The 12619-nt window shown below is 40.9% G+C and overlaps 1 protein-coding gene across 5 annotated transcripts in view; it reads left to right on the forward strand.

The window, feature by feature from the left end:
- Positions 1-12619, forward strand: part of NAV3 (neuron navigator 3) — a 405038-nt gene that overhangs the window by 322674 nt on the left and 69745 nt on the right. For all 5 annotated transcript variants that reach the window (XM_034771960.1, XM_034771981.1, XM_034771971.1 and 2 more), the window contains one exon: positions 10660-10936. In XM_034771960.1, coding sequence (XP_034627851.1) covers positions 10660-10936 — 277 coding nt within the window. The remainder of the gene's footprint in view (positions 1-10659; positions 10937-12619) is intronic.

The following is a 12619-nucleotide window of genomic DNA, read 5'->3' on the forward strand; positions in this document are numbered from 1 at the left end:
TATAATGTGCCATCCCTATTCTTCCTGCTTTTCTTTTTCTTTTTTGGACCCATCTGTATATATTTGACAAAACCAACTCCACTTTTCATCTGTAGACTGGTATACTTCATTTTTAATCCCTACTGTCTCTTTTTTTACCCTTACATTTATAAAATTAATCTAACTCCACATCTGGACATGTGACTTTCCATCCATAACTAATTTTCCCATCACTAAAAATGTTGACTTCATTCAACTTTTCTTTGTTTTTCAACGGCTGCATCACACTTTTAACTCAAATGGTATGTGGAATTCTAACTTTGTGTGCTGTAGTTTGCCTACCAAATTCCCAGCAATCCTCATAAGTTTGTTTGGTACTTTCATCATTGCAGTTCCCAGTAACTTTGGCCCAGAAAGTTAGATCCAGTAGTTTCATTCGTAGTGTAACTGGCATTTCACTAGAAACTATCTGTAGTGCATATAAATGTTGTAATAAACACAGCACACGCAATTCATAGTGCCTGGGCTTGTATTAAATCTAATTTTTTAAGTTCTGATTGTGATGCTGACCCAAAAATTTAGCAGCTGTAGTCAATAACTGGTCTGATTAAGGCTCTGTCTACCATCAGCAATGTTTTCCTATCCATCCCTCCCACCCCCTGCAAGTAGTCCCAGCAAGACTTTTAAGCAGGTTAATCCTTTCTTTACATTTATCTTTAACATTGTTTATACGATCTTTCCAATGTCATTTAGCATCAAATATTACCCCTAAGAATTTTAACCTTTTAACTATATCTATTTGTTCTCCAGACAGATACAGTTAACATTCCTTTATAATTTTCCTTTTTGTAAAGATCAGTCCTGTGGATTTAGCAATGGAAAACTTGAAACCCCATGCATTTCCCCAATCAGAGGTCTCGCGTAACATTTTGTTGATTCTTTTTTCTGCCACCTTTATATTCCTTCTCCTAACCTACAGAGCACAAATATCTGCAAATAGAGTGACACGTACACCCAGCACTTCTTTTTTTGGGAGATCATTTAGCATAATATTAAATAAGGTTGGCTGATAACACTTCCTGTGGTGTACCATTTTTAATATTATTCAGCATAACTTTCCCAACTCTGACCTGCATGGTCCTTTTACTCAAAAATTCTCTAATCCACCCATATGTTCTTCCCTTTATCCCTGGTGCATGTACTTTGTACAATAACCCTTCCCTCTATGGCATGTCATACACCTTTTCAATATCTAGAAAGACAGCTATCATGAAATCTTTGTATCTCATCCTTTTTTATATTTCAGTTTCTAATTTAGCAATGTGATCACTGGTGCATCTTCCTCTCCTAAAAACCACTCTGTGCCTTATCTGTAATGTCATTGTTTTCCAAACAAACAACCAATCTTTCATTCATTATTCTCTCCATCATTTTATGCAGACAGGATGTAAGGACAATTGGTCTATAGGTATCCACTTTTGTGGATAATTTGCCTTTTTTTTTTTATTGCAATTACTACTTCATGTTTCCATTCAACCAGTGTAAGTCCTTTTGTCCATATAGTGTTAAATAGTTCCAAGAGAACTCTCAAACTGCTTTCACAGACGTATTTAAACATTATGTTATGTACCTTACCTTTACCTGGGGATCTAGTTTTGCTGATATCAGTAGCTTACTCAAGTTCTCGCATACAAAACCATTAATTCAGTATAGTATTTTCATGTTTAGAAACATAGAATCATAGAGTTAGAAGGGATCACAAGGATCATCTAGTCTAGCCCCCTGCCAAGATGTAGGATTTGTTGCGTCTAGACCATCGAAGACAGATGTCTATCCAGCCTCCTTCTGAAAACCTCCACTGAAGAAGCTTCCACTACCTCCCTAGGCAGACTGTTCCATTGTACTACTGTTCTTACAGTTAGGAATTTTTTTTCCTGAGATTTAATCTAAATCTGCTATGCGGTAGTTTGAACCCATTGTCTCTTGTCCTGCCCTCTGTGGCAAAAGAGAATAACTTTTCTTCATCTTTTTTATGGCAGCCTTTCAAGTATCTAAAGACCTCTATCATGTCCCCCTTAATCTCCTGTTTTCCAAACTAAGTATACCCAGTTCCTTCAGCCTTTGTCATATGGCTTACATTCCATCGCTTTGATCATCTTGGTCGCTCACCTCTTGATTCTTTCCAGTTTCTCTACATCCTTTCTATACGGAAAACCGGACACAGTCCTCCAGCTGAGGCCTAACCAGCGCTGAGTTGAGCGGTACTATCATCTCCCAGGACTTGCATGTTATGTCTCTGTTGCATTTGCTTTTTTTGCAGCAACATCACATTGCTCACTCATGTTGAGGTTGTGATCCACCACAAGTCCCAGATCTTTCTCAGCAGTGCTGCTGCCAAGCCAGTTATCCCCATTCTGTATTTGTGCATTTGGTTTTGCTTCCCTAAGTGTAGCACATTATATTTGTCTGTTGAACTTCATTTTGTTGTCTATAGCCCAGTTCTCTCATTTATCAAGATCCCTCCAAATTTTAGCTCTATCCTCCAAAGTATTGGCATCCCCTCACCCCCAATTTTTTGTCACCTGCAAATGTGATCAGTTATGGTCTCTATACCTAAAACCAAGTCATCAATAAAGATGTTAAACAACATCAGACCCAGAACAGATCTTTGTGGATCCACATTTGAGACCTCCTCAAATCCGACATCATTCCATTAACTGTTACTCTTCGTTTACGGTTGTTTAACCAATTATTTATCCACTTAATTATAGTTCTGTGGAGCCCACATTTCTCTAGCTTACTTATCAGAATGCATGTGAGACTGTGTCAAAAGCCTTGCTGAAGTCCAGGTATATGATGTCCACCACATTCCCTCTATCCACCAAATCAGTTACCCTGACAAAGAAGGAAATCAGACTGGTTTGGCATGATATGTTCTTAGTAAATCCATGCTGGCTGCTAGTGATTACCCTTCATCCCCCAGGTATTCGCAAATTTAATGTTTTACACATTGCTCTAGAAGCTTCCTGCTTGTAGAATGAAACATCCACTTTCTCTTCCTGATTTGGTGATCTTTAATAGACTCCCACCATAACATTGCTTCTGTTCTTTTTTCCTTGTTATCCTCACCCAGAAACTCTCAGTAGGACTGTCACTCACTTACTCTCGGACCTTAGAGCAAATGTATACATTCTTGATGTACAGTGCAACACCTTCTATTTTTTTCCCATTCCTGTCCTTTCGGAACAAGCTATATTCCTCAATGCTGGTACACCAGTCATGGGAGTTGTCCCACCAAGTCTCTGTGTTTCCAATTAAATCATAATTTTCTTCATATACCATGACTTCCAGTTCATCCTGCTTGTTCCCTATACTCCTTGAATTTGTATACGGGTCTCGAAGATATTTTGCAGACTGCCCTGTTGCTTTCCTTGTTCCTCTTTTAATGCAGTTGTGATTTCTAGACCCTTTTCCAGAAATTAGCCCCTTCCCCTTTTTTTCGTTACTTGAGCCTAAATGTGCATTGGCTGGATTTTTGTCACCATCCTCCATAGGACCTAGTTTAAAGTTCTCCTTATCAGGTTAGCCAGACAATGTCCAAAGCTGCTCTTCTTAGTGTTTGATAGATGGAGGACATCCCACACAGTAATCCACTGTCCTGCAACATCAGCTCATTTTCAAAGAAGCCAAAGCCCTCTTGCCAACATCACATGTGTAGCCACGCATTTACTTCCACGATTTGACGGTCCTTGTCTGGGCCTTTTCCTTCAGCAGGGAATCCCCAACTACATAATAGATCATGATTCTCTTCAATGAGAAACATCTTTTAATCTGATGGAAAACTTCACTTTGGTTTTCATCATTACTGACACCTCAGAAAGCTTGTGCCAAAACATCTGTAGTCTCATTATTAGAAATTCTAACTATGTTGTCAGTCCCAATAAGACCTGGGATAGGGCTACTCTTAGTCTCAATTCCATTCATTCTTCTAATTTGCCTGTATATTTCTGATGTCTTGGTATCTTTGTTTATCGACCCTTAGTACATCCTCCAGCACTCTTTCTTTGATTTTTTAAAAATAATACTTTGTGCTGTTGCCTTACTTCTTTTATACTTCATTGGAGCTTCACCATCCATTGTTTTTTTTTTTTTTTTTGGTGTGCTTTATTATAGGCTTTGTTCCTTTCTTTAACTACCATTTTCCACTCTTCATTCCACTATGGAAGTGAGCTTTTAGTTTTGGGTACATCAGTATCCTAGGTGTGGTTACAGTAGCTGTTACTATTGATCCCTTTGTTACATTATTATTGAAATTCTGTCATTACTCATACAATGATTATTCACAAATTCAGTACATTTATTTGTAAATAGCTCCCAGTCAGTGTTCTTAAAATTCCAGGTGGGTAATTTTCTGTTAGCTTCAGTCTGATCTTGCTCTTGAAAAGTAATAAATATAGGGAAATGATCACTTCCAATTCTTTATTCCTTATATATTTCCTAGTTGTATTTACTTGAAATATCTGCTGTTATAGTTCCCAGGTCTAAGCAGGAAAAACTACCATCTGCTGCATTAAATCTAGCTGGTGTGCCATCGTTTAAAACAACCAATGAACTTTTCTAAGCATGTGCCATTTTAATCAGTTATCCACTATTTATTATGATAATTTACATCACCGCATATAATATATGCTATTTATTGTATCTCCAAGCTTCCTAATTTCTCCCGTGGATTATAGATATTATAAATCCTTAAAGAAATATTACTCTTCTGCATTGGGATCTCAATAGCATTATATTCTAGGCTTACTTCTTCATCCTCTGCTGCTATGCAATTTAATATTTCTCTTATGAAAGTAGAAACAGCTCCTCCTCTTCCTAGTTTTCGGTATTACCTAAAGGCAGTATACCCTGCAATTATAAAAGCAAGCTTTTCAACCAGCCATCATTTCCTGGATGGATATGACATCTGGCTTAGTTTTCATTTCCAGGATATTTTCTTTTAGTTCTTGACCATGTGCTATCAGACTGTGGCAGTCCAACGAAAGATTAAGGTCCCCATTCTAGTCATATTTCACCAGTAACTTCATTCAAAATTATATGAATACTGTCCACTCACAAGTTGCTAATATACAAGTAGTTTTCTACTGCCCTAGCCACAATTTTCATTTTTTTTCTGATTTTTTTCCCAGTTTGTGATGTACAATTTATCACCTCTATCACAGTGGTTCTCAAACTTTTTTTTTCGCAGACCACTTGAAAATTGCTGAGGGTCTCGGCAGACCACTTAATGATCTTTCCAAATGTTGTTTGTACCATTATCTGACTATTGTAAAGCAATTTGGATAAAAGCCCTATATATAAAAAACTTAATAATTAACGTCTTTTTGTTCTACAAATAAAAGCACACAACTCATATTTTAATATCAGTAGTCTTACCTTTCTAATGTGATGGATGTGCCCTCTCTCCCCTGCGATGGCAGCCCCGAGCTGGGGCTGGAAAGGAGGGGGGTCTCTTCCTCGTACCCCCTCCGCTGCCCCTGAGCTGGGGCTGGGACGGAGAGGGGGTCTCTCCCTCTCTCCCTGGCATAGCAGCCACAGAGCTGAGGCTGGGAAGGAGGGCCATCTCTCCCCGGCAGCCACAGCCCTGGAGCAGGGGAAAGTTGCCTCTTTCTCTGGCCGCCGCAGCCCTGCACATCCCAAATTCCCCCCCCCTCTTCTCACCCCCCCCCCCCCCCCGACCTAACCCCCTATCCCCCCCCCAAGGCCACCACCTCACCTTACATGTGCATCTTCTCTAGGGTCCAGGGTCCTAATTAGTGGAGCCACGCTCACGCGGCTCCACTAATTAGGTGGATGGCCCTTCATTCTCTGGTGTGCGGCCGCACAGGTGCGCACTTTAGAGGAAACCATCTGCGGACCACCTGAATGGAGCTCGCGGACAACTGGTGGTCTGTGGAGCACAGTTTGAGAACTTCTGCTCTATCATAAAGGCAATAAACTAGGGCTGGCTGTTGATAAACCACAGTTAACTTACGCGATTAACTCAAAAAATTAATCATGATTAAAAAAATGTATCATGATTAATCGCAGTTTTAATCACACTGTTAAAAAATAGAATACCAATTGAAATGTATTAAATATTTTAGATGTTTTTCTATGTTTTCAAATATATTGAGTTCAGTTGCAACACAGAAAACAGTGTACACTGCTCACTTTATATTATTATTTTTAATTATAAATATTTGCCCTTTAAAAATAATAAACAAAAGAAATAGTTTTTTTCAATTCACCTCATATAAGTACTGTCATGCAATCTCTTTATCAGGAAAGTGCAACTTATAAATGTAGATTTTTGTTGTTGTTTCATAACTGCACTCAAAAACAAAACAATATAAAATTTTAGCGCCTAAAAATCCACTCAGTCCTACTTCTTGTTCAGCCAATCGCTAAGACAAACACATTTGTGTACATTTGCTGGAGAAAATGTTGCCTGCTTCTTATTTACAATGTCACCTGAAAGTGAGAACAGGCGTTCACATGGCACTTTTGTAGCCAGCATTGCAAGGTATTTACATGCCAGATATGCGAACCATTTGTATGCCTCTTCATGCTTCAGCCACCATTCCAGAGGACATGTTTCCATGCTGATGATGCTTGTTAAAAAAATAATGTGTTAATTAAATTTCTGACTGAACTCCTTGGGGGAGAATTGTATGTCTCCTGCTGTTTTACCTGCATTCTGCCATATATTTTGTGTTATAGCAGTCTTGGATGATGACCCAGCACATGTTGTTCATTTTAAGAACACTTTCACTGCAGATTTGACAAAATGCAGAGAAGGTACCAATGTGAGATTTCTAAAGATAGCTACAGCACTAGACCCAAGGTTCAAGAATCTGAGGTGCCTTCCAAAATCTGAGAGGGATGAGGTGTGGAGCATGCTTTCAGAAGTCTTAAAAGAGCAATATTGTGATGCAGAAACTACAGAACCCGAACCACCAAAATAGAAAATCAATCTGCTGTTGGTGGCATCTGACTCAGATGATGAAAATGAACATGCGTCGGTCTGCACTAGTTTGGATCGTTATTGAGCAGAAACCGTCATCAGCATGGACATATGTCATCTAGAATTGTGGTTGAAGCACGAAGGGACATATGAATCGTTAGCACATCTGGCACATAAATATCTTTCGACGCCGGCTACAACAGTGCCATGCGAACACCTGTTCTCACTTTCGGGTAACACTGTTAACAAGAAGTGGGCAGCATTATCTCCTGCAAATGTACACAAACGTGTCTGTCTGAGTGATTGGCTGAACAAGAAGTAGGATGGAGTGGACTTTTAGGCTCTAAAGTTTTATATTATTTATTTTTGAATGCAGTTATTTTTATACTTAATTCTACATTTGTACGTTCAACTTTCACGGTAAAGAGATTGCACTAGAGTACTTGTATGAGGTGAATTGAAAAATACTGTTTCTTTTGTTTTTTACAGTGCAAATATTTGTGATAAAAAATAAATATAAAGTGAGCACTGTACCCTTTGTATTCTGTGTTGTAATTGAAATCAATATATTTGAAAAGGTAGAAAACATCTGAAAATATTAAATAAATGGTATTCTATTATTGTTTAACAGCGCGATTAATCACAATTAATTTTGTTATCATAGATAGCCCTACAATAAACCTTTATTTTCGTCATCAGTAGTAGATCATCACCTATACCTTCTGCAGTGTTTGTCATATTCTTTATAGAATGAGGCTGTCTGCATGTTTTCCTGTGCTGATTGTCTTGTCCTTCTCCACCCGATGCTTTGAGAGTCTCCTTACAGCTGCCGCATAAGATATGTTATTAACAATTTTTGTCTTGTGTATCTCTTTAGCTTGCCTTGCCGTGATACACTCTCTCTATGCCAGACTGTCGTTACCACTGCAGTTGCTACATTTGACCTCTGTTCCTTCCATACCATTTTCATAGGAGTGCTCTCCCCTACATTTATCACATCTTGTTTTCCCTTTACAAGCTGCAGATGGCACTTATAACACCTTAAGGCAGAGACGATATATGGCTTGGTTCTTTAATATCTGAAACCTTAGTGTTACTTTCTCAGGTAGAGTCCCTCCCTTACATGTAATCAGTACAGCTATTGATGGCTTGCTTTCTCCTCCTCGTTTAATAGTCATTGACTTAAACACTTCATCTTCTCCTATGCTTATGGTTATCTCAACATTAGTCAGCTCTAATGACACTCCATATATTACCCGATTTTTTCCAGTCAAATACTTTGGTAGCTGCAACTTATCTTAAACTTTCCCTAAATTTTAGTTTTTAGCAGTTTGTCAGCTTGTTCTTTATTTTTATATTCGACTAAAAGATCACCATCTCGCAGCCGTAGACAACCTGTGCCTGACAATATTGGGCGAGCATAATGTAAAGTAGGGGCCATGTGACTGCCCCACATGTAACCTCTGAGATGAACCTTCCAGCCCCACATTCTTGAGACAGGGCAGCCAATCCTGCCAGCTTCTGGGGGTGGGGTGGGCCACAGGAGCAGGGACAATGTGCCTCTGGGGCAGCTCAGGGAGACTCATAGCACCAGTGTCTTCTTGAAGTTCCCGCACCCTCATAGACATCAAGGGGAGGGGCGTGGCCAATGCTCCTACCTCCAGCTGAGCAGAGGGAGCCTGCTGCCAGCACCTTCCCCAGCAACCCCCAGCTCTGTGGACTGCTGCACTCTCCCATTCAGAGTTACCTGCCCCTGGAGTGGGGGCGGGGGTTCTGTCCTTCTCCTGCTGCACCTCCCCCAGCATGCTTCGGACTTACTTGGCCCGTGTCTCTGACAGCCGGGCCCAGGTGAGAAGCAGAGAGAGCGGGACAGAGTCACTTCTCATGCCAACTGAGGGTGGCCAGTCAGGGTTTCTGCCTCTGTGCAGCACAGTGGGTATCTGTGAGAGAGCCCAGCTTGGGAGGCAGTGGCAGCGGATTGCCCCTCTGCTCCCTGCCCAGCCCAGCTGCCAGGGAGAGGGGCCAAGTGAGAATATTCCCTCTGCTTTTTCTCAGTCCAATCGCTACTTTCACAGGGTTAGCATCACCTAATCTTATTTCTTTGGCTAGGGATCTTACACTTACAACCATTTGGTTTATTTCCTTCCTCAGCTTTGCTTTTTTTGCTGATATCATCATCTGCTTCTGCTTCTACTCTTTCCCCCCTATTTTGTTTCCATTCTTCCTCAAGAATAGATTCTTCTTCAGTTTCCAGAATAACATCATTTGGGGTCAGAAAATTCTCCATCTCCCCCCAGCCCTCACCCTTTCTGTTGACACCTTCCTGGCTTTATATTATCCCCGTTCACACCTGTTCAGCAAAGCTTCATCTTCCAATCCAGGGTTGCTTCTGCAGGTGTGGCCTATCACACTAATTGGCCCTTTCTCAGCTTCCTTAACCCTTTCAGGGCTGGTGTGGGGTGAACACTCCATCAACTTTGCCATCCAATTATAATTAATCTTGTTTATTACAATATTGTCTAGGGACCATACAAGAACAGAGTCCTATTGTGCTAGGCATTGTACGAATACAGAGTAGTAGATGATCCCTGTCTCAAAGAGTTACAGTCTAAATATTCAAGACAGACACAGGGGAGAAGGGGTAGAACCCACAAACAGAGAAAACAGTGTGATGACACTAAATGTTGTGTTAGTCCCACCATTTTGTTGTTGTTGGGGGTGCAGGGGTTATTTAGGAGAGGATTAGCTGAATGGAAAGACAAGGGAAAAGAGAGGGGTAAAGGGAACAGAATAGGAGAAATAACTGAGGGGAGGAAGGTGAGGGGAAGGTGTGGAGTGAGACTGCGATGAAGACACTGCGAGGGAGGGGCAAGTAGGGGTTGGAGCTGCTTCCGTAGTTGCTGTGCTGGCTGCGGTCTCTAGCTGCCTCTTCCCTGCAGTGTCCTTTCCCAAGATCACATGGCTGGGGAAGGAGAGGTGCTGCTTGCCCACAGCATGTGTTTATGTCTTCCTTTCACAGTTCTGGGCTAAGGGGTACTGGTAGAGGGATGCCCTCACATGGTCCTCATTTTAAATCTTCCCCTCAACACTCCTCATGTTCTCCCCATCCGCAATGGTGCAGTACGTGATTCTGTAGCTGCTTTGCCAGCTAACTGAGGTATGGAGGCAAATTCTCTGCCTGTGTAACTCTGTTGACTTCAATGGGGTTATGCCAGCAGAGAATTTAGCCCATGAATTGCAACATGGAGAATGATGCAGGGAAATAAGAATACCCATTTACCATTTTGTCCCGTCTTTCTATCTCACCATCTTCTGGGACACATACCTGTTATTCAGACAATATTCCCATTTTAATCAATGTAAGGTTTGCCAGAATAAAGAATTACAGATATGTCCATGAAAACTTTGGTAGCACATTGGCGATTCCCCTATTTGAGTTTTGTGAAATAAAACTTTCCCAAAGCAATTACTTGTTTGTGAAATCCCTAGGGAGTGGAGGGACAATAAGGTGTAACAGATGAAAACTGAAGTAAACTGGGTTTCATAATAACATTCATAATATAAACAAAGAAATCAGTTTGCTTTATTCGCCTTCTGTTCCTTGGATTTAAGAAATGAGAAAATATTGAATGAAGCTGAAACTTACCATTTCCTGTGATGTAAATGTCTTGTAGCTAAAGACTGATTCAGAGAAACGGTCCGTAACAGACAGTGAAAACTGGGGCAGCACTGAAGAACTGAAGAAGCCAGAGGAGGACTTTGACAGCAACGTAGACAGCAGTGGGAAATGGAAGGGCCTTCCCTCAGGGCTGTCTGAAGACTCAGAGAAGGGAGGTCAGAAAGCATCTCTGTCTGTTTCACAGACTGGATCCTGGAGGAGAGGCATGACAGCACAAGTCGGAACAACCTCATCCAGACACAAAGCTGGGACAAGTGCTCTCAAGACACCTGGTAGGATTATAGCTCAGAAAAAAGAGTTTGTAACAGGTTAATAATAATTAATAGATGTTTAAGCATGTCACAGATAGTAGAAGGTGTTACAAATGGTTATAAACCGTGGTTATAAGCCATTGACTCACCTCATAGACTCATAGACTCATAGAGTTTAAGGTCAGAGGGGACCATTATGATCATCTGGTCTGACCCCCTGCATGCTGCAGGCCGCAAGACCCTTCCCTGGACTCTGCCGTTGAAGTCCCCAATCCTGTGTTTTAGTGACTTCAATCGGCTGAGACCCTCCTGCTAGTGATCCCTGCCCCATGCTGCGGAGGAAGGCGAAAAACCTCCAGAGGCTCAGCCAATCTACCCTGGAGGAAAATTCCTTCCCGACCCCAAATATGGCGATCAGTAATACCCCGAGCATATAGGCAAGAGTCTCTAGCCTGACCCTTGTTGGCCATTATGCTATTCATGTACCATTGCTTGGTTTTCCTTGGCTACTATGTTTTACCATTAAACCATTCCCTCCATAAACTTATCCAACTTAATCTTAAAACCAGACAGGTCCGTCGCCCCCACCGTTTCCCTCGGAAGGCCGTTCCAATATTTCACCCCTCTGATGGTCAGAAACCTTCGTCTAATTTCAAGCCTGAACTTCTCCCCGGCCACTTTGTATCCATTCGTTCTCGTGTCCACATTAGTACTAAGCTGGAATAATTCCTCTCCCTCCCTTGTATTAACCCCTCTGATATATTTGAAGATAGCAATCATATCCCCCCTCAGCCTTCGCTTTGTCAGACTAAACAACCCAAGCTCCTCTAATCTCTTTTCATACGACAGGTTTTCCATTCCTCTGATCATCTTAGTTGCCCTTCTCTGCACCCGTTCCAGTTTGAGTTCATCTTTTTTAAACATTAGTCTCTACAACAATTAATTAACCATTTATTAAAATATCTATTAATCATTTATTAACCTGTATAGAGGTACCCTTAATATAAAGTGTGACTGAATTTTGCTTTATTATCATAGGAGTAACATAATTTCTTATCAGGGAATTGTAATGTATTGTTTCCTCCTGTTTTTCTTTTTGTTATTTTATGTTCTCGGAAAGACTTACCCCAATAGCTGTTGAGAGTGTAAAACAAAAACAACACAGTATAGGGGAAATGCATTGACACTGAGGTGAGATAAACCAAAGTGAACATTTTTGAATCAAAGTGTAAGGGTCAAATGAGGCTCCAGCTATAAATAGTGTAGCTTACTGCTAAGAGAATTCTCTCTCTCCTTTTTAAAATGTGTGCAACTTTTTCTACAATACTAGCTGACTTTGTAAAGGTTCAGAGATATATCATCCCCCCAAAGGCCTCTTAAAAATAGCAGCAGCCAGTGTCAGTGATTTGGCAATCTAATTTTGGAGCCAAAAATCATAAGATGATAGGAAGTAAAGATGGAAAAGACCTCTATTAGATTGTCTAGCCATCCTTCTGCCAGTGCCGGGTTGTTCTCTGTAGTACATTTTTTAGCACATGGACCTGTCTAGTCAAAAATGTTTCTTTTAAGAACATTTACAAGTTATTGGTAAAGATTTTATGAACCAGCAGAGGAGCCTTCAGCCCAAGTCTGGCATGGGTTACAAACCACATTTGCATGTCCCTGATTCCCTGGGGCTGCCAAGTGCCAGTCTGGCCCCAGAGT

The sequence above is a fragment of the Trachemys scripta genome, chromosome 1 (assembly GCF_013100865.1).
Source record: "Trachemys scripta elegans isolate TJP31775 chromosome 1, CAS_Tse_1.0, whole genome shotgun sequence".
Classification (NCBI taxonomy): Eukaryota; Metazoa; Chordata; order Testudines; family Emydidae; genus Trachemys; species Trachemys scripta.